At 37.2% G+C, this 23430-nt stretch overlaps 1 protein-coding gene across 19 annotated transcripts in view; it reads right to left on the bottom strand.

Annotated features, from left to right (window-relative positions):
* KCNMA1 (potassium calcium-activated channel subfamily M alpha 1) overlaps nucleotides 1-23430 on the bottom strand; it is a 402334-nt gene that overhangs the window by 35193 nt on the left and 343711 nt on the right. For all 19 annotated transcript variants that reach the window (XM_063163853.1, XM_063163852.1, XM_063163851.1 and 16 more), the window contains 3 exons: nucleotides 16508-16631; nucleotides 13347-13571; nucleotides 10010-10202 (listed from right to left, as the gene is read on the bottom strand). In XM_063163853.1, the coding sequence (XP_063019923.1) occupies nucleotides 10010-10202; nucleotides 13347-13571; nucleotides 16508-16631 (542 nt within the window). The remainder of the gene's footprint in view (nucleotides 1-10009; nucleotides 10203-13346; nucleotides 13572-16507; nucleotides 16632-23430) is intronic.

A 23430-nucleotide genomic window follows, 5' to 3' on the forward strand; every position in this document is an offset into this window, starting at 1 on the left:
TACCACATCATTTACAAAATTAATAATTTACTTTTCAGCTCTAGTATGTTAAGATGTGGAAAAGCTGCAAAAATAATGTATTATTAGGAGCACAGCAGTATTGATTCTTCAACAAAGGCTGTGCCTCAAGTCAGCCTGAATATCGCATCCTGCAGATGCTGAAAGAAGTAGCAGGTTCTTGATAACCAGAAGCTAGCAATCTTTTAGAAAATGCTTATTATGGAAAGTCTGGGCTGTCTCATATTTAATCATGTCAAACTTAAATCAAGAGGTCTTTCTTGAAAACAGAATGCTAAAAATTTTATAAATTTTATCTTAAGCTGTCAAAGTTCTGCAAATCACTAGCAGGTGATAGATTCTGCTTTTCTGCTTTGGAGATCACAGGCTAGGATTTAACTGGAAAGAACAAAAATCCAGCTTTCTCCTGTATTGCTATTAGACTGGTAAAGTCTGCTAGATACTGATGCTTCGTACCTCCTTCCACAGTAAAGCAAAACCAGTGACATTGATCTCTAGAAAAACCCCATCACCTTTATGAATATAAATAACCATTTATTAAGCAAACAATACGTAGTGAAGCAAAGAGAGACACCAGAATCACGCTCATGAGGCTGCCTGCTGTGGAACATTACTCTCAAACTATCTTGTATTCCTGCAATATATTATCTATATGTTCCATTTTCTTGAAGTTATCTTCATAATCAAGATGCTATCACAAGTATCCTGGGCACTGGAACTATTTTTAATTTTCATTTAAAGAGCAATTAAAGAAAGACAATGGATACACAAGATAATAAAGTAAGTGATTAGCAGCATGCAAATGACATAGGCTTAATGATAATACCCTATTCTATTCTCCAAAGGGCCTGTTGAGAGAAACCCTTCCTACATGTGGTTGTGCAGCTAATGTGCCTCAGCCTACAATTACAACATTGCTGACACCATTAACCACTGAAACAACATCACTTCATGAAATCCTTGTTGTCTCATTAAAATGCAAAGGGTCAGGTAATTTACCAGCATTGTGTGTCTACTTTTGTTGTGGGTAATTAGCAAGCGTTACCCAGCATGGACTCCTACTGGGAAATAGTTAAACTGTGAAATATTAAAAAGAATTTTTTATATTTGATGGGAACTTGAAAGATTTAGAATTACAACAACAACATACATTGTATTCAAAGCCATGAAACACAGACCTTTTACACATTTCATGTTGTAAAATTTTTGTGGTTGGTTATCTTTGAAAATTACCTTCAAATTTTAAAAATTTTCCTCAGTATAATTGGATCTAGATGCACAACTTCTTATGCAATTAAGAACTTTTAGAAAATACACAGAGGGAGATGCAAAACACCTTACAGTTTTTTAAAGACTTACATATGGTTTCTTAAAAATAGTTTTTTTAAAAGTTAAAACACAGAGGTGGGTGCAGTACATTCTAATACTCATGTGCCCTTTTGTCTTGCTAATTGCAGCCTCATATCACCATTTAAGGGAACCTTGATAACGCTCACTATCAGCTCACATCTTGTCAGGGAGCAGAATGGTCTCTTATTCTTTAAATGGAAGTTTTGGAACATAAAACACATTCCAATAAAAGTGAACAGAAAATTATGAATTCATTAAACTACTTTGGTATCTTGTGCTATATATAATATTTATATTCCAACTACTGTAAAATATGCTTTAATATCTTTAGGCAACTCTAAGGACTTAAATATTTATAAAATGGCTAAAGATAAAGTATAGCTCTCTTATTCCTACATACAGATGATGTAAGGCATGCAATCAAAGACAATAACACTTTCAACCCATTTGTCATCTTAAAGGAGCCTTTCAACTTCAGATCCCTTGTGTGCAATCTACATAAGAGTTGTTGCCTACATAGGCAACTCCAGAGGAGTTTGCTCCTTAAAAACTACCAAGAGTGCTATACTTCACATAAAACAGGGTTTTCTGAAAATGGAGACAAAACTATAAATTTGCAGGGAAAACAGCTCCGAGTGGGGCTTCAAAATACTGCTGTATTTATCTCTGGGACATCTGGGAACAGGAAGCATTTTGATTTAATATTTCATAACATAGAGGCAATTGCTTCCTTGCCTGGTGTATAATTAATGCTCATAAAAAGAGTGCATTTTTTTATTCCTCAGCATCAGAAATGCACAAAATAGTACACCTTCATAATAGGGGGTTTGCTTTCAAGACGCTGAATAGCAAATAATAATAAATTTGAGTTACCATAAATTTACAACAGTTTTGGGATGCTTAAATAGAGTTTAAGTGTGAGATCACATATTTGATGTACTGTATTATCTACCTCCTTCATCCTGTTTTATTTTTCTCTGGCTGAAGCAGAAGATATCTTAAAGCAGAAGAGGAAGAAGCAATTGTGAAAACTTAAAGGTATTTGGGCCAGGACCTTACCAGTATTTCTCAAAACCAGAGCAAATTGTATCAAAGGAATATGTCTCTCCAGCCATTCATCCAACACATTTTTAGTTTGTTATAAGCAATAAAATTGAAAACCCTCTTTTCTTAATAATTTTTCTCTTTCCATGAAAACTTTGAGGGATGTGGGGAACTACTTTGTGTGTGCAATTCCAGCAGGCAACACTGGTGTCCAGCTGCAAGGAAAGGTACCAAAAATGTGAAGGATGCTGCATGGGATCCTTCCTGCCAAGGGTTTCATGTGAAGACAGGAAGCATAGCAAGGTCCTCACAGAGCTGGTTTCTACAGCACAGGAAAAAAGTTAAGTGAAAAGCCTCTCTCCCACACAGACTCTTTAGTTTATTTAAGTCCAAATCTTGCAAAGACCTGCACATAATCTAACTTTACACAGGTGGACAGCTTCATTGAAGTCAGAGAGATTTATTAACCTGTATAACATTGAGCACATAAGTTTTGGAACAAGCAAGGCATCAGATTATAAACTTGCCAGGGCAAAGGCCATATTTTATTCTTGTATATATCAGGACTATGACAACAAGCTCTTAATTCCATCTAGAGCTCCAGTGTGCTACCATAAAATAAATAACAGCTATCAACTGATCCATCTAGTTCAGCAGGATAAGAAATTATGTGCATGTTGCAAAAAGGTAATGCTGAGTTATTTATCACAGAGACCTGATCTTCAAAAATTGGACTATTTTTTGTGGGTAAATAGTGATATGGGACATGTCTGGCCCTTATCTCATTTTTCAGTTATTAACTTCATTAATTAGGATGGTCAGCCTTTGTTTCAAAAAGGGCTAATGAAACCAAACTACAACCACTTAAAATTCAGTTAGCTAAAAAATAATCACTCAACCAAGTAGAAAATTTTGTTAATTGGATTATTACTATTATTGCAACAACTGATGCTAACAAAAGGAACATTCAGAACCAGTGTAAAAACATCCTTAATCAGGTGCTAACTCCTACACTAAACTATCAATCCTGCAAAACAATAAACCTGATGTTAATGTAGAAAACCATTTTTGAAAATGTGACTGATAGGATTGATACTGTCTTGGAGAGTAGCTTTCAAAACATCTGTATGAATTAGGTAATTATGAGCTAGTTTAAGTATAACAAACATTCTGCAGTCTAAAAGACATTGATATACACAGACACACAGGAATCTAAGGGTTGAAAAGAATAAAGCTAATGTCATAGCTCACTTTTAAAAACTACCCCAAATCTTTCACTTTCTGCCAGCACTATTCTCTTATTTATTTTTAATATTACATTTACATTTAACATTCTACATTTACTTATAAGCTTTCTAAAGAGGTAAAGTAGCTCCTTAAATTCTGCAATTATTTAGTGCAGCTAAATAAAGTTTGATTTTCTGCATTAAAAAAGCAAGATTCTTTATTCCTACGTTTTTATTAAATATAACAAATTAAACAGAGGAAACAGTGCTGGAGTTGCCACAGAATACTGAATTCCATAAAAGCCTAAAAATTAACTTAATCTATGATTATCCAAGCCTATATTCTGAAATATTAACTTTAAACCTTATGACTATAAAATAAAGGATATGAGATTCAACATTCACTAAACCCCCTCTCCTTCAGGAATAAAACTATTGCTTTGAATTTATAAAAAATTTTCTCTAGCAGCATTGAAATACAGTTATCTCCAAGAAAGAGCAAAAACCATTTCTAACAAAGGACTTCAGACAGTATTTATCCTTTCCCCTTATTTAAGAATTTTCTCATTTTCAATCCCAATAATACGGTTGTTCTGCCTTTTGCTAACATTTCAGAAATAAAACAATCAAGGTTTATTGATTGGTAGAGGTGGAAAAGAATACATTATCTGCAATCACAATGGAAAGCAGATCTCAAATTCATTTTATTAATGAATTTCTTGCAGCAACTTGTGAGACTAAGTTCATAAAACTTTGTAATGATACAAGAATTAGTTATCAGATTGTGAAATAAGTCTAATGAAACTCTGGCTGTTCCTGTCCTTTCAATCAAAGTTTAAGACAGCTGCAACAAAAGATGACAATGAAGTTGTAAGTGATTTTTAAAGGAACTGGATCAAATGAAACTTGTACGGGGCTATTTTACCTTGTGCAATTTGTTACACTTGGAAGTCAGTGTGTAAAATTCTGAGTATGTTTACTTGATTTTATAGGATTTTCCCCAGAATAATCCTGCCATGATGTATGAAATGTATTACACAGGAGTTCATCCAATCTTCATGTTTTTCTCTTTATTCTCTCTTGTTGGAGGATCTATTATGAGAATTGTGAATGAGGGCCCTAAAAAGATCTCTCCTGTGTTGAAATAGTGTTCCTAGGGAAAATTCTCATAAGTTGAAGTCATTCAGAAAACAGCTGCAATTGTTACTTTGCTGAAATACGTCTACACTGCTGTACTGTGATCTGTCTTAGAATGTCTGTGGACAAAATGTTACTATACAGCCTCCCCTTTCTGTACTTTAGACCTGCTTGGAGCAATAAGATCACTTTTCTTTATTGTTTAGTAAGTGTTTTTTAATGAAATGTACTGCTCTGACTATATAGGACTCAAAATATGCTCTAAATCACTATCCAATAAAAGAAAATTATTGAGTTGGATATCTAAAGTTACTACCCAGAGGCTACTCCAGTACAGTATTTATAAATCTCTAAACAGTTAGGTATAATTGTCTTTCTGGGTGTTGGGAAGAAAGCCAAATAGCAGCTTTAGTTACAACTGAAGATAAATATTTTGTGTCGGGCCATGTTCTTCTGGTGGATAAAATAACAAGTAAAATCCCCACAAAGTAGGACTCTAAGAAAAAATCAAGAAGCATGAAAAACTATATAGGAACAGTCAATGGATGATACTTGAAGAAGAAAGGATGGAAATGCCAACAAAATGAAGGAAAGGAAAATTACTGGAGGTCTCCCAGCTTAACGGCCAAGGCAGAACCCATCACACATCCAGTCCTCCTGGGTGCTTTGGAAAAACGTTATGACTGAGGAGCACATGGTATGACTATGGATCTAAAATTCTCTGGTCTGCTCTCCAAAATAATTCTTGATGAAATAATCTTCATTTCTGTTTGAGGGAACAGAATGAGAAACAGAAAGGACAATAAAAAACAATCTCCAGTACCTGTGGGTGACCTCATTCTCCAACATAAATACACACCTCTTTACAGATCTTTCTAGGAAGACAATCAGTGAAGATCTCTAAGAGGTGATCAAGACAAGCACAGGGCTTCCTTGACAAAAACAAGGTTGAGTTTATAAATAATTTTGTGAAGAGGTGAGCCAAGTTCTCACTTTACAGCATTTTGTGCTTCAAAATCTGAGATATCTTAATGAAACAATAGTGTGCTGCAGCTTCAGTGGGACACACTTTGGCCTTTCTGGCCTTGGAATCCAGGTTCTACGTCTCCCAAAGGCAATGAACTGCCGGGATGATTTCCAAAGCTCATTTTCAGGGCATTAGAGTCTGCAGCCCTAACCTCTAGCAAGCCTACAGAGCTGCTCAGTCACCTTTGAAACGATCAATGCAGACAGCCCTGAGAACACTTTCAACGTGACAACTTCCAACAGCACAGGTTTAATTTCAAAGAGCTTCTTTTCTTTTTGAGTAGAAGTACATACTTTATGTAAAGGAGACCAAAAAATCCTTTCAAAACTGTTAGTAAGCTTTTCTTCCTAAGGAAAACAGGTTGTTTGCACAAGCAGTTCTGTGTAGCCATGCATCTGGTCGTATGTTGCCAGACAGCTGATGATGAACATAGATTTGACAACTTAGATAGTTTACTGCCATCCCCTCTGGATATGCTAGGTCATTTGTAGCTCTGGTCCAGATTATTATTTTTTTCCTGTGTCTTGGAACTTTGAGTTGGATTTTTCTTCTGTGGATGGTCGAGGCAGAGCTCTGTGCTTAGATGAGATGCGATTCTGGCAGGATCAGTTACGACCCAAGATGGGCAAGCCAGAGGACAAAAATGTTGCTGCACTACTTACAGAAGGTCCAGATAATTGATAATTACTGTCAACCAGTAAGAAAACCTGGGGATATTATTACACCATAAGGAAATACCATCAAATCTTCACTTCTGTATGAGAATGGCTGTGTGTATTTTAAGTTCATCTTGCACTAGTAGTCAGAAAATCCTTTGTTGATGCAAACCAGATTAATTCAGAGCTGATTTTTCAGCACTTAATCCATTGGGAATTGCTAGCCCTATTGTTACAGAAATTTCCCTTTCAGCAAATATGCAGTCATGTGTCCACCCACCTGCTCCTTCTGCAAGATCCTTCCTCTCAGATTGCACCTGGGTTCTGTTTCAAAGCTACATCTCTGGCTGGAAAGGGCATGTTTGGATGGATACATTTTTATATGCCTAGGACTGAGAGTGACTTTGGTGTTAAAGCAGGTGATGAGGATGAAGCTCTAAGAAAAATGGAATGAAATCCCAAAATGTGTGGATTCTCTTCCTGCTACCAACTTAAAGCAAAGGAGTTATAGACATAGGCCTGTACTTCAAACTTGCCAACAATTATGGCTTATCTGATGGTTAAATAAATTCGCATCCTGGTTTTATGGCATCCTTCTTGTACTGGTGTCACCTTTTGCCTAAAGCTGAAATGAAACAATCACAGATACACACTAGAAAGATCCTTGTATATTCAATAACTTATCAATTAAACGACTGTATTTTTTTTCAGAAATGTAAGCATGAAATTATATATCAGGTTTTCATATGAGATTCCATCACTTACTGACTACATAATTATACATATGAAATACTATTTATTCACCCAGAATAGCAAATACTGCTAAATCCCTCACCAAAAATCTTGCAGCTCACCCCATACATTTCTTAGACTGCTCACATATTTTATTTCTTCTCTTTTCAACACCCTGTCACAGGGCAACTGACCTTCCGCCACACCTCCATATTTTCTATTGTCAGTGTTTCTGATGATCAGTAACAGAAGTAACATGAAAGAATAACACATCATCCAAGCATGGTGTTGATGAGAATGTCTAAATTCAAAATCATGCACTAAGATCTAGAAAAACTCAGGCAAGCAATACAAAATATAAAATGACAACTTGCTCTATAAATAAAGGTACTTAATTGCCAGCAAGAATCTGTGAGTTTGTTCTAATATGCTGCTTCTTGACCAGCAAAAGTTGAATCACCTACTTTATGTAAATGTCATGATAGTTGTGTCCACCGTATGTTAAAGCTGCGTTTCAGAGACAAAAATGTCACGTTGCATATAATTTCCAGTAAAGTTTGTACTATTGACTGATTCTAACTGCTTCTGACAGTCTAATCATTTTATTCAAGGTCTTTCAACAAAATTTACAGTACTGAAAGGAGCAGAACCAAGTCAGGAGTTGTAGATTTCATAAACAGAGAATTTACTGTGAAGATAATTGTTTTCTGAAGCAACTGGGCTTGCAAGAACCCCTCCTCATTCAGTGCTTCCAATTAAAATAGGCTGCTGGTTACCTGACTTATGTTATGCCCTGTTTCCCCGGAACAGCTATGGAAAGAGTCACCTTTAATTTTTTAACATGCAGTCCGGTATTTACCTGAAGAAATGTCAAAAATTTCTAAAACGGTGCTCACCTATTGTTCTTCTGCTTCTCTGCATCAGCAACATTTAAAAGGGCTAAAGGGATTTGGACTGTGGCCAGCAAACACTTCCTGACCTATTGCTGCAGCAGCAACCTGGGTATTAGAGAGTCACAGAACAATTCAGTCTGGAAAGGACATTGGAGGGTCTCTGGTCTTATTTCCTGCTCTAAGCAGGGTCAACCATGAGGTCAGATCAGCTTCTTTGAGCTTTGTGCAGTCAGGTCTTGAATACCTCCAAGGATAGAGAGTAAAAAATGACAAGTGTTCATGTGGTGCACAAGACTGGATATTGACAGGTTTCTCTATCCTCACTGAGGGATGGTGTGACCCTGTGTACTCCCAGAGGTAAAATAAAACAGTCAAGTGCTGGAAATGTCTCTAACTTCTAAGCAAAGATGGAAAATTCTCTCAGACTGTTTGTGCTCAAGAAGAGATTCTTGATTATTTTAATTATGTGTGTGACAGGAGACTGAGAGAGATTTGACAAATAGCCATTAGCCTGGTAGTGGAAGTACAGATTTAGTTTTGAGACACAGAATTTCAGATCCCAGGGCTAAACCAGCAAAAGAAGGAACCTCTATGCATGTCTTCCACTTCTGCAATGAGTTTCCTAATCATGACTACAAGCTATCAGACTGTGAGCAAGTTGGCCTCAAAATTTTGTGAAGAAAGAACTCTAAAATATTTGGGGTTTTGTTATTTCCAGACCACAGATTTGAAACTTTCAACATTCATGGGATTGAAAACAATCAGTTTCTTCCTTTTCTTCGCTAAATCTACTTCTTATCCAGAAAACTGTCCAATTTGACTTTGAAAAGTTCAAACTTTTAGCTTTCAGGAACAATTTAATTCCAGTATTGAATTCCACTATTTTATTGCTGATTCTAACAAAGAATTTTCTATGTTCAAGTTTCTATATTCAAGAAGTTCCACTGCATCCTCTGATTTTTGGCATATAATTCCTATTTCCTGATTAGAGTTTAAAGAGGAAAATCTGAACTTAATCTTAGTTCTCACAGTCCTTGAGGGAAACCTATCTCTAGATCAGGCTCTCGGGGAAACTGCAGACCAAAGCACAATCCTTTCCACCTACATTTACAGCAGAACTAGATCCAGAGGGAATATTTACTGCTGCACTTAATAGGTTTATCAAAGGTAGGACTTCAGCTGCATAAGCTGCAAGACCCTTCAGGGATGGGAAGATGATTGTTTTACACTGATGGTCTTTGCCAGGGTGCTTATGACTGCTTTGCAGCTGCTTTGCACAGGCACAGATGGTGTAAAATAGCCTTTGGCAACCTATGAATCAGTCCCCTTCTCTCTGGAAAGACTGAAAGATTTTGTTCAATGTTCTTAAATGGGATGAGTGCATGTCAAACCATGGGAAGAAATCAGCTTTGAGTTAATTCTCTGTGGCTTCTTGAGCAAGAAGTGCCAAAGCTGCAAAGAAAATTAAAAGTTCTTGTTGTTTTTATTTTACTTTTTGGGTTGTGTTACTAAAACTTGCATTTTCTCTGTAGTTTCAATGTGTTTTACATAAAAATAAATTTTGTTAGACAGAATTCAGGTATTCCAAAGACTAACTGCAAGTTATCACCAGTTATATAACAGCAACTCACCCTGAAAAGGAAGCCACAGTGAGAAAACGACGTTTTTATACATTATCTAGGAAAATTTCAAAATGAGAAAAAATGCCAGTTTCATGTTCATTCATTTTTCTTTTGAAAGATGTGCTCTGTGATGTAGCAGAGAAACTACGTGACTGTCCCTTTAAAAGCCATCATACCAATCAGCAGGTTTAACTGTCAAGCAAGCTGATGTAGGGCTCTTTGAATTACTGAGTGAGGGATATTCTTCCTGCCAGGTCCTGTCCCCTGTAGGCACTGCAGAGAAGTATTATAGGGCAGTCCTTACCTTGGGAATTAGCCTGCAAGACCCCAATGCTGTCATCAAACTGCATAGATTTGATGTTGAGTGACGCCAAGATGCATTCCTTGTCCTGCAGCGAAGCATCATCAATATTATTCTGATTGGCTGACAGGATAACGCACATGTCGCAGAGGTTGATGTTGACAGCCCTTAAATCAGCCCGACTTAATGGCGTACCCTTCGGCACAGCGAGGAGAAAAGGGGGGTGCACGAGAGGGGAAAAAAAAAAGAAAAACAAATTAAAGATTGAGAAGGAGCTTTGGGAAATTATTTAACAAGTATCTTTTTTATGCTCTGACATTAAGCTGGTCTAACTATGTGCCAGGGAATAGGAGATGTGTGCTAATCTAAAGGGTAGTTGGTGCTGATGGCAGCATTTTAGGTTCAGTCTCAATACTCAGTCAAGCTATTACTAACAAACAAGAAACAGGAATAATGCCAGCATTCTACATCTCATCGGTGACTTGAAATTGTCTTGATTTAAGCTGCTATCATGTGGCAACCTCTGGCTCTCTGAATATAACAAGGGGGGTGTTTTAAATGTCTATTTATCTACTACCAAGCCACAATGGTCTTGGGCAAAAGAACAGCAATTTAAACAGGAAAGCATTACGTGTCCTGCACATTTGAAATGCAATCAGGACAAAGCTATTTTTTTCTACCTAAAGCAATACACAGAAAAGGTTAATCCTTTTCAAAGCACGCTTTTGGTGCTTCTAGAAGGAAAACACACTGAGCTTCAAAGCTGTGTGATTAAACCCTTTGAAACAGAAGCAGGACTTTATCCTAATGGGCACAGCTTGTGCAACGTTCCCTGTTCCACAATCCTCAATCAGAGAACGGAATCATTAAAATGAAATGCTGTGGTAGCCTGTGGATTTTTTTCATAGTTAACAAAGCTGAGATATGACACTTAACATGATATTTTTTGTTTAAAATACACTTGCCTTTCACATTCAACAGTCCACAACTGTAGTTACAGAATATTAAGTCTACATCACAGGGGCTGCAAGGTCCAGGAAATATATTCCCTTTTTTTAAATGGAAACTGGATTCTACTCTGCTGCCTCACATGGATTTGTACCCAAAGACCCTGATGATGAGGACACATAACTGTCCCAGTGTCATGCAGTGATTTTCATAAAATCAAGTCAAGACCCTGGTCTTCCATCTCCTGATCATTCATGGTGAATACCTCCTGAACTCCTCTGAGAGTACTCAATGCAAAAGTGAATTTAAAATGCACACATGAAGGAAGAGCTCAATTCTTATTCAGTGTTTGCCAGTTTAATTATTCCATGTAATTTTCAATAATTTGAGGCATGAAGCCTTGTGAAAAGTATGTATCAAACAGATATGATTTCATTATAAACTGCTCCAAAGTTAGAATATGATTATTCCAGCCACCTTAATCCTGCCCTTTGTGCCTGTACTGTGCACCAAGTGAAGCAGGGTTCCTGTGGGGAAAAATAATATGCAATCATGTAATTAATTAGAGGCTCACTCCTAATGATTTTATGCAAAGGGACAGAATTAAGGCTGCCTGAGGATATTTAAAATTGGCATTTGCCTACTTTTTAAGAGTTTATTCAGCAGCTTAAAGGCATCTCTTAATACAGACTTTAAATTCCACTTTTTTTTTTTTTTTAACTAGAACAAACGTTTTCATATTCAGCTGTAACCACATCTCCATCAGATATCAACAGCAAGTTTTACCTTGTGAACCAAAGCACAGGGAAATATGAAAGTGGCCTCCTTTTAACAGGTTCCTACAAGTATAATCTCAGACCCTTAAGTACATTTTAAAATTAGTAAAATTACATCAGATATTTTAACTTTATATCACCATTTTGAACCAGATAGGCTGGAAAAAAAAATGGAAGTAACAGGAATGAAGTCTGTGTGGTCTTCAGCACTCTTGATTACTATGTCAGATACAATTCCTTTATAAATTCCTGTATTTTTAAAGTTGCATCAACTAACTATTTAAGCAGTTCAAGTCAAAATTAATCTAAAGCTATTCTGAATTTTGGTGTAAACTGGGGAAAGTAAAGCTGGTGTATATTTATTTTATGCCTCTTCAGAATTCAGAATCAAAACTTAGCAAAAACATATTGTAATAATGGATAAACCTTATATACTGGAAACAGTGGTGGGATTCTATTCTACTTGATAGTTCAACAGTATTATCAATTTAATTCTGATTCTCTAGTTTTTAGCCTTCACAGTGACTGGAATTAAAAGGAATTGGCAGAAAGAGGAGGATATTAACTGACCAAATCTGATATTGACACCATTTTTGTGACAGCAGAGAATCTTGTGACACCATCTGTTGGATCAGGTTACAGAAAAATGCCAAGGGCTAACACTAAAACTGCATTTACAGTAACAAAGACCTACAGTCTGAATTAATCAAAAAGCAAAGACAGTCCTTTCATTCTATAGCTATTTTCCCAATTATTCAGTTAAAGTTACATTCATCATTGATTTGTTTATTTTTAACTGCTGAAATGAAATTACTGAAACTAGTAAACTTACAATTTTTCGTTCTTAAAAAATATCTAAACTAACTTTGCTATGTAACATGCTGAGCATTTTCTTTCACTTATACCATGGGCTCCCACATGTCATTTATAGCTGTGGTCACCTAAGATCACCAGCTTGGGGGACTTTATTTGTTAGTCCTGGAGCTCTTGATTCTATATTGTGGTCATATGAGTGAATCATAATGATACATAGGAGAAAAGGGGCTTTTGTAGTTTTAGTGACTGTGCCTACCAAGATCAATAGGAGCTTTTCATTGATTTAAAAAGGGTCAGGGTTTTGCTGTACTTTCATACAGGACTCTGAACTGAAATGCCAGGGCAGTGTTCCTTAAAAAGCAGGCCAGTCCACAGGAAGTCTTTATGAATACATATAAATATTATGTTGACAGAGTAACAATAATTTTTCAAAGGTTTTGTGGGTATAAAACCATAAATAATATCATAAAGAACTACTGTCATTCTGTCAGGGAAATCACAACATCAGAACCAGCTCCATGCAGGGCGCTACAGTGAATGGTCAATACATAACACAGCTAATACATCTGATAGCAGCTGAAATTCATCCGATGAGGATGATGAGGCACCAAACACTGCAGCAAATAACATCTAATAAGGTCTCACAGGGCTCCGTTTTCATAGACACAGTAAAGGGAAAATCTAAGTCCTCAGGCCTATAAGTAGACAAAAGTAAAAAAGCCTAAGATCAAAGTCAATACGAATCTATCCAGCTGGTGTCCTAAATAACAAAGTATCAATAATATGGCTTTTGAACTTACAGGCAAGATTGAAACCTTGGGGAAGTTATGCAGTGTCTCCCATTCCCTTCTCAGGTATTCAAGTGAACCCACAAACACAATGTGCTTGAGTTCATGGTAGTGAAAGTTGCTGGCTCGTAATGGCATCACTAAATTTCTTAATCCAATCAAAGCAGATTTAACATCCCCAAATATGCAAACGACTACATGCCCACTTAAAACTGTCATCGCTGCTTCACTTCGAGTCTAAAAACAAACAAACAAAACAAAACAAAAAGACAAGGGAAAAATGAAACAAAGGGAATCTTAAATCATATATTGAGTTTAAAACCAGGAAAAATACAACTGTCAATATTGTTCATGCACAAAGAAATAGTTTGATACAGCTATTCATTTTACCCTTATTTATATTTCATTAAATGTGCTCAGCAGAAAAAAAAAAAAAACAACTGTTCTTGTTTACAAGTCCTCTGGCATATGGGAAGATATAGTATTGGACCAAATTCTGGTGCTGTGCAAGTTTCTATACATGTGGATTGTGACTCTGGCTACACAGTACTGTAGGTTTAGCTAAGGATAACAGAAAAGAGATGCAAAGTCATGCCCTGGTTGACAAATCACTGGATGGGGTTTTTCAATGCCAATTTGGAAAGGAAGATGTTGAGTGTCCAGTGCTCCTAGTAGGGCTTTGTGATATTACTCAGATCTTGTGAGTTGACCATAATCTCTTAGAGTCAAAGCTCTTATTTAAGGAGAAGCTGCTGCTTCTCTGAGAAGCAATCCATGAATGCCCTACACTGCTCTGCTTTCCAGTGGATGCCCACTATATGCCACAGAGCTTCTCTCAAAATACAAGGACAAGTTTGTGACTAGTACTAAACTTTCAGGCCAATTGGACTTACTGAGGAAAAGGTCTCACGGAGAATATTCAAACAATATTTCAGAATTATTGGAATATTGGAATAGTGTCCAGAATTCTGGAATAGTGTCCAGAATTATCTTCTTGTCTCAGTGAAAGAATAACTTTTTGCACTAATTTCAGCATTGTTTAGTACAGTTGAGCAGGCAACTCAAACACCAAGATGATTAAATGAAGCCACATGGAAAAAATTACCTTAATTTCTGAAGCCAGTCTTGGCATTGTAGTGCTCCATCACGTAGTTGGAGAACCACTGTTACCATATTGCCAAGAAATTGTACACTCTTTACCATTACACAGAAGTTTTGCCAATGAACAAAACTAAACCAGTGGCAATACGCAAAATTTTCCTCTCACTTATCCACAGTATAAGTCATTTTTCTAAACTACAGAAGCATGGTGGTGTGCAATTAAGATTGGAATATGCAGCAGTTATGCTCATTATGTCAGAAGAATGGGAACTCTGATTAGAAGTTTTCTCATCAGTTAAAAAATGCATGAGCTTTCAGTTTCTCCAGAGAAATTACACTGATTTTCATACAGCTTGACCAAGAGAGTTGTCTTGGCCCTTCAAACAGCAGAAGACAGGATTGAATCCTCCAGTGAAGCATCTAAGTTGTCCCATGCCTCTGCCCATGCATCTGGAATACTCAGACTTTACAGGACAGAGACCTAGTCTTGAAAGCAGGTATGTAAAAAATGTCACTCCATAAATCTGTATGCAGCCACGTATGGCAAAAATCCCTTCTAACTACCTGATACTGCTGGAATGTCACAGAGCCAAAACAGATCCTGGGCAGAAAAATTAATTCTTTTTTGACTGGGACATCATCAAGTATCAATTAGAAGACAACCTGGGAAATCTCATCATCTTCAAATTATGCACTAATTTGTTCTTGTGCGGTCTCTAAGGACAGCATTAAATTTGCATAGATATGAATGTAGACATAAATTGTGGACTGTGAGTTTGAAAAGGTGTAGGGAAGCATTTTTCTGGCAGTGTATTGGTGATGATGCATGAAGCAGAAAGAACCGGGGCAAACTTGCAGATTCAGGCTGGTAGTGGAAAAAAATAACATGGCATAACCTAGAGATGGTGACTGAGTCACTCCCCAGCACCATTTGTGAGGGAACACTTTTCAAAGCAGGGCAACATGCAGTTTGCCAGCTAAAATGTGTACCACAAAGGAAGATTTTTATCTCTATTTTATCTCTAAAATGTTGTACAGCAGGGCTACCCCTTCTTGCTTGCTGATTACAAATAAATGATGCTATTTAAAGCTGTTCAGGAAAACCCCATCTCAAGCTCCATCTCCAAAATTTAGAATTTACTTGCTTGGCTATTTAAACACTGATATTGCAATTCCAGGCAATGTCAGAGTTATTACAGAAACCCCTGAGGAGAACTAGAGACAAGCTTTTAACCCCTGATTGCTAGAATAACTGGGGCTGTCACCATCGTTGGCTACACCATGCCACAGTGCAGGAAAATCTAAGAGAGCAGGCTCGGGAAAAGCTTTATGAAGTGCGACAAAGTGAAGATCCACCAGGGAGTTCATTTCAAATATAATCAGTTTTGCGTGTGAGATCTGGGGTTAGTTACTTGCTACTCTTAGGTATAAGTACATGAACACAAGTGGCATAAACTTTCAAAATAGACTGTGATAGGCCTCCTAATTATTTTTAATGACTTGAGTCAGTTTGATGGTTTTCCCAGTTAAAGGAATGAAACAAACATAGACAGGGCTCACTGCAACATGCTAGAGTCAGAGTAGGAGCATTACTTGCTCTGGCCTATTTGGGCATCTTGAAACATTGGGAATTGAGAGAGGAGTTCTAAGAGAGCAAAATTAATAAAAATAAATTAACAATAATTAATAAAACATCAATAAACAAGAGATAAGTCAAAACATCAATTGTCTGTGTTAGAATCATTACTCTCTTGTGTAAAGAGAAAAGTGGGGTATTTAAGAATTCAAGTATTTCTAATCTTAATTCTCTATAAAGATGTAAAACAAATACATAAATTTCAATTTATGAAAAAGAAATTCCCTATACTGGATGACTTTTTATTGTTGCACTGGGCACAAAGATTTATGCAATCAAAATTCTTTAACCAAAATCCTAGCTTTGGTTTCATCACTCTTGCTCCTGATTTCAACACACTGGATTTTGTGACAGAGATGAACTTATTTATCCATTAGACATCAGTTATATGGTTTAAATAACCTCTTTTCAAACACAACTCCTCATCAATACCTACCAAAATGACCTTTTCGATGTCTTTGGCTGGACACCAATGAAACATCCCTGTAGAGTCGTATTTTTTCACGTTGGCATCCATATTGTCAATCTGCTCATTGCCAGGAATTAACAAGGGGTCATGCCTGGGGAAAAACAAGTTGAGGACAGCATAAATGGAAAATACTATGAATTATGGATGGAAAGATATCCCAAGAGCTATGTACAAAGAGGGACAAAAGTAAAAAAATTAAATGTATTTACACTTTAACATGGTTTCAATAAGGACATTTTTAAACAAAAGCGGCATACCAAAACAAAAAATTAAATTTTAAATGTTGGGTGCAGTTTCAATGACTTTCTATCCTCTTTTATGCCAATAACAACTTAATTTTAAATACGGTTTTCTGACACCATCACATCCGTCCAAGATTTTTTCTTTCCAGTCCCACCCCTCTGAAATAAATATCAAAGTTCCTATAGGCATCTGCAGTGAAGTAGAAGGGATAGGAACAGAGCCCCATGCTGACTGACTGGCATAAGTATGGAAAGCCAATTACTTGCTTTTACCACATACAACTTCTGACGTGATGCTCTTCACAGTAAAAGCTTTAACAGGCTGCACTTTAAATATTTTAGCAATTTGCCCAATCATATTTTGCTTTCCCAAACTGAAGCCTTTTAAAGATTTAACAGTATGTCATTTTAGAGCAGACTGACTAACAAATGCCCACATCTGGAATACATGATTTTAATACCAAACAACAATGTCCATTTTCTCTGACAACTCTACCTGTGATAACCTTCTAAGTGTTTCTGCTGGAATATTTTAAAGCACAAGGCTTCTCAAAGGAGAAGCAAATAAAAGATATTTTTATGAACTTGCTCTCCAGCTATATAGCTACATCTAAGCACAGACACAGAGTCCTTTAATTTATATGCTAAAATCAAACATTAAATTAAGTACTAAGTGACTCCAACACTCACATGCTGGTGAAGACCCCTAAGTGACTGCATTATGCAATAGCACTAGCAGAATCATATTCACAAGGTACAGGGTAAACTGACCCTAAAATCTTATATTTAGCATGATTCAATAGTGCTTTGTCTGGAAAGCTACAGTCTTTACCTCAGGTTTTTGTCATGAATGCTTGAAATATCTTGATATAGAACTGTAACTTTTCAAAGAAGTATTTGCAATGCAAGAATATGCTAATTGCTCTGAGACAGGTATCCAAATTTTAAAGCAGTTTGCCCTTTGAAGCCTGTTAAAGAAATGCCCATACGCTCTGAGCTCTTAAAACAGGAAAGTTTCCTGCTTTTAAATCATTTGAACCAGCACACTGCGGCGACATCCTCTCTTCTGCCTGGACTGCTAAAGCAGACTGTGAACATGGTGTGTGATATAGGTTAATTTACCTTCAACATGGTATGCTAAGTTACCATGCAACCAACGCTTGCTTCCTGTGAAAAGTACAATCTCAAATTCAGTCAGGGTGATCAATTACTGTGATTTCATAGCCATTGATTACAGATCCATTGAAATCAGCGGAAAATTCTCATGTATTTCACTCAGGGTCAACTCCAAAGAAAGTGGTTCAAAAAAAGTTGAGAAATTATTAATACAATGTTCCATTTAAACCAGAATCTTCTGATGCTTTAAGACAATCAACGCCCCACATGGCAAAGACACAGACTAATCTGGAAAGAAGAAACAGTATGTTCTCAAAGTTTTTTAATTCTCTCAGTAGAATACAGTTCAGTGATTTCACTGTAACCCACTAGCAGCAGGGAAGCCCTACTGGACTACCTGGAGTCTCTGTTCCTGCTCCAAGATGAATAATAACAGGCCTTGCATAGTGTGTGCCCTCTTTTGTAGGAAGCAGAGATGAAAAAGCTGTATCAAAGGCCTTTGTTGTGGGGGCTTGGTTGTTGTTCTGTTGGCTTTTTTAAAATTTCTATAAAAACATATAGACTCTGCATTCTCTTGCATCCATCAGCAAGATGCAGCCATGGTAGTTTTGTCTGAGAGCTGAGATGCCACTCACTGGGCATTCCCCATCTGCTCAGAGTTGCAGGTGGTACAATAAGATCTGCAGCCCTGCACACGCTTCAATTTAAAGGCTGCACTAATGTTCAGACTACATTTAGTGGTGCTCTGTCCCAGCTATTTTTTCTAATGGAATGTGTTATCTATTTGCTTCAAAATAAGAAAGTTTGCCAAAATATTAGGAATCTTCAGGAGCTTCCATTGAGGAATGATTTTCTTTCTGTTGTTTCAGGGTTAGGTTTTTTACCCCAGTACTTCCACAGAACATTTCTTCATAAGTTTTCTAGAGGAGCACTGAAAAGTTCACTTTACAAAAGCAAAGTTCACCAGTAAAATCACATCTTTTCCTTTCAGAAATCAAGAACATTTAAGAAGGAACTTTCCTTTCCCCCCTATCCTTCATCAGAGGAACTGTAATAAATCAATTTTTAAACAATGCCATATTCTAGTTTTGTAGTCAGTGCTTCCTTTCTGCTCTGAGATTTAAAATTAAATAGATTATCTGAGGCTTTAACACAAGTGACTATTTAGCAATACTCTAATCCCAGACATAAAAATGATTCACAGAAATGATACAAATTGAAAGGAATGTTATAACAAAGCAGGTGGTATCAGATATCTGACATCCAATTACGGTCAACTGCCTTGAGGTTTGAGGCAGTTTTTAGTGTGAGTGCTTAGAGCCCAGCACAGTTCTTTAGGGCTTTGCATCCTAACAGGGAACATTCAAAGTACCTTCTTCCAAAGGTTTATTAGAATATTTTAGGCATAAACATAAATTGCTTTCAGAGAAAACCAGAGCATGTGAATCATCAGATGTAATCCCCTGTTGAATTTTTAGGCAACAAATTGTGATTTTTTAAAAAAACCCTTTGGATTTTTAGTTTTTGGGGTTTTTTTTATCAATACATGCATTTATTGGCAGCATCATAGACAGTTTAGACTCTGCTTTATTGCTTGGAGTATAGCAAGTGGGAACCTTAAAGGAAGCAAAAAGGATGGGACACGCAACATGAAAACATGCTAAGAGATAGTATTTTCTACTTTTACTCCAGGATAATGGATTATTGCCTGAGAAGGACTCTGTGATATGACTAGCCACATTTTGTTTCACAATATGTGGGGTTATCCATGTAAGTGGACTTAGTAATTTTAAATCTTTTGGGCTAAGATATTTTTTAAATTTCTCTTTATTCAATGTTGTTTCATTCTCACTAAAGTGATCCCTGAAGCTGTCTGTGGACCTTGGAAACTCGTTGCTACTTAGGTCCAACTTTGTCCTCAGATGTTACTGAGTGTATCAGAAGATACGACTTATGTATTTAAAAACTGAATTGATCAGAACAGTTATAAAATAGTATTACTACTTTGGACATATACACCCTCATTAATCTGATAATCCAAACCTCTTTTGCAAATACTAAAATTAATTAAGATAGACACACAGAGAGGCCAAAGCTGTCAAATCTGCCTAAGGCATTTGGACACCCTCTTCCCATTAAAATTTATATTACACAAAGCATTACAGTTGTTGCCCTTACAGCCAAATAATGGACTGAATATTTCTAGACCCTCTCTGCCTCCTGATCCTTGAAGATGGCCTTGTCAAGCTGTGCTTGAGTCACATAGGCAGGTTACTGCAGAAATGCTTATATTCACACTGCACTCATTATGTTCTCCAGGGCTGCAAAGTCCTCTGATTCAAGAATTCAAATCATATGAAGAAAAGCACTTTCTGTCCATTAAACCCCTAGTACTTGTTTTAATTGAGATGTTGGTTTTTATGACTTGCAATGACCAAAGCATTTGGTCCTTCTGGCTGGGAAAAGACATGTATAGCCTATATGGAAGGAACAGAAGTTAAATTTCCCTCATCCATAACCCCAGTTTAAAAATAGCTTCTCTGGTTCTTATAGCAGACATTACATACGCATGACTTAAAATGAAGAGCAAAATGCCATCTTTTCAAGGTTTTGAAGAGCCTATAATGCCACTCATGTGCAATTAAACTTGAAAACGACGCTAAATGCCAAGCTACAGCTGCAAACCCAAAAAGCCTGCCTGGAAGACAACAGCCTAAAGCAAAACCATAAATCCCACTTACAGCAAACCTACTGCAAGGAAGTCAACATTACATTTCAAAGAGTATTGCTTCCCTAGCACACAGTTATAACCACTGCAAAATCTGAGGTTTTGAGTCTGAAACTTTTGGGTAACTCACTGGGGATGGACAGAACTGAAAAGACTATTCAGGACTAAAGGGCTGCCTCAGTAAATGGCTATTGTTAAACATACCCTTGTATTATGTCACCCTTGTCTTATGCTATTATACACGTGCAATTGAGAACTAGAGCAACATGCCCTCCCTGGTCTGCAGTGGAACTACCCTGAGTGCTGAGCACTGGGAACAAGAATGCTGTGTGACCAGCAGGGAGAACCCTGGCGTTGCCTGAAAATAAACTCTAATCTCTTAGTCTTTACGCATTATTAAGACAATGCCTTGGCTAGTTTTTGTTCTGTCCTCCAATAAAATTCTCTTATATAAAGTCAATGCGAACCACACCTGATAAAAACACTAATCCTCTTTAACCTGTGTCTGTTTAAGTCTGCAACTCTGCCTTTCTCAGGTAGACATATCTGGATTTTGCGCACAAAAAGATATTCAGCAGTCTCCTGCACAAGATTCAGGGTCTTTAGAGACACCCTGCCTGTGGTTCAGGAATTTTGAGTTTTCCTACCTGACTTAGGGGTTTGTGGTTATGTCTTAGCAAGTATAGGCACACAGATGCTTAATTTTAGGAGGAAGGAGTGGGTTTGCTGAAGGTAAGAGAGGAATTGAAGACACGCTAAAGAACATCTCACGCCTTCAAAATTTCTCCTACAACTACCCTAACAAATTGTGGCAATTAACATGCTGTTAGTGTTAGATGTGTGCAGCCAGTGCAGGTGCTAATAATTGAAAAAGCATTTAGAGCTTTTACACCCTGGCTGAATATTTCATGATGTGCTGCATGTTTCACTATTTACTCAGTGGGCCTGTGTCACTTCAATCTTCTCTGACTGCTTTGACTGGTGCTATAAAGCTCAACCAAGACAGAGTGACGGCTTGTCACAGGAAAACTCCAGTGACTCCAGCAGCTTGCTGGGACTAGCTATGAAGGTTGTCACGACATTCTGATGGAATTCAGCAAATGTTTTGTGACTAATACACCCAACATTTGTCGGCTACCATTAGCCATTCCCTGTGACCCTGCAGTCTGTGTGGATGGCATTAAGTGGTAATGAGAATTTGTTGCCTCTGTGTGTTACACTAATGACACTCTCTCACTGATCTTTCCTTTCACAGGTTAATCAAAAACGAAATTTGTAAGGATTCAGTGCCCAGATGCACCAGGCTTTAGAGAAGAAAACCCAGTGTGACAAGAGAAAGAAAACCTTCATTTTACTGTTAAATGCTTTCATAGTCATATTCAGAAGCTATCATCACATTTTTACAATCTCATGCTGTCTTTTTTCCCAAAATCTAGGAAGAAGACTATATCTAATACAGTTTGTACCTATTGCCTTGTCCAGTTTATGGGCCAAACTACAGTGTTAATTGTCCTTTCTTCCCTCTTGCTCTAACCAGATGTTGCTGGTTTTACTATTCTCAGAAGCTTTACTGAAGATTTTCCATTAATTTATCAAGACTACTAAGAACAATGATATAAAGCTGCTTAGTATAAGAACTTTGTTATTTAAATTATCTCGATACCTAAGGACACAATCAAAATATGCTTCTGAAGTATGAAGCTTCTCACATAAAAAAAGAACAAAATTGTTAACTTCCAGACTTTTCCATAAGCAATTTAATGAGGGGGAGACAAGGCACACAGTCAATGTGTCTTTTGTTTTTAAGATTTCCCATTTAGATCCACTGAAGCTGCAGAACTAGTAATCTTTGAGGGGTAGGAGAATGTACCTGAAAAAATAATTTCTCATTTGTAAAAACTAAACCCACAGTTAATTGGCATCATAAATTATAGGAGTGTTTTTGTCACATAAATGAAGAGTGTGACATTATGTTGAAAGCACTGTTGCCAGTCAATGTTTACAAGAATACTTTTTTTTTTCTTTAAACCTAGTTTATAGCTAAAGAGCTTTTTATTTCTATTCCTTTGATCTGAATGCAGCTCCTGTTACCCTGAACTTTATAAAAATTGTATTTTTCTTCAGCAGGATAATTCTCCTTTCCTTTCCTGCTCTCTCATCCCAAAAAGACTTGTCCAAGACTTTGAGTAACTTCAAAAAAAAAAAAAATCGGATGTTGTTTTTATTACCATGGCTTATAACACAACTACTGTATTGGGTTTGCATGGCCTGGTTTTGGTAGCCAGGGTGCTACAAGGGTGGCTTCTGTAAGAAACTGCTAGAAATTTCCTCCACTGGCCAAGGCTGGGCCAATTAGAAATGATGGTAACACCTCTGTTATAACAGATTTAAGGACAAGGAACGAAAAGGTCCTGGTAGGACCTGTGACCCTGTGAAGGAGCCCTGCTGGAGCAGCCTGTCCTTGAAGGACTGCAATCAGTGGAAGAGTGACCCAGATTTCAGCAGTTTGCAGAGAACTGCTGCCCATGGAATGGACCCACATTGGAGAAGTGCACAGAGAACTCTCCCATGGCATGGACCCCACACTGAAGCCAGGGAAGGATCCTCTCCCTAAGCAATGGGAGAAACGACATGTGATCGCTGACCAGAAACCCCACTCCTCATCCCCCTGCACCTCTGGGGGGAGGATGTAGAGCTGGAAAGGAGGAAGAAGTGGGGGGAAGATGTTTTGAGGTCTGTTTATACTTGTCATTATCCTGCTCTGATTTTGTTAGCAATAAATTAAATTAATACCTCTAATGTGA

This window comes from Melospiza melodia, chromosome 9, assembly GCF_035770615.1.
Source record: "Melospiza melodia melodia isolate bMelMel2 chromosome 9, bMelMel2.pri, whole genome shotgun sequence".
NCBI classification, from domain to species: domain Eukaryota; kingdom Metazoa; phylum Chordata; class Aves; order Passeriformes; family Passerellidae; genus Melospiza; species Melospiza melodia.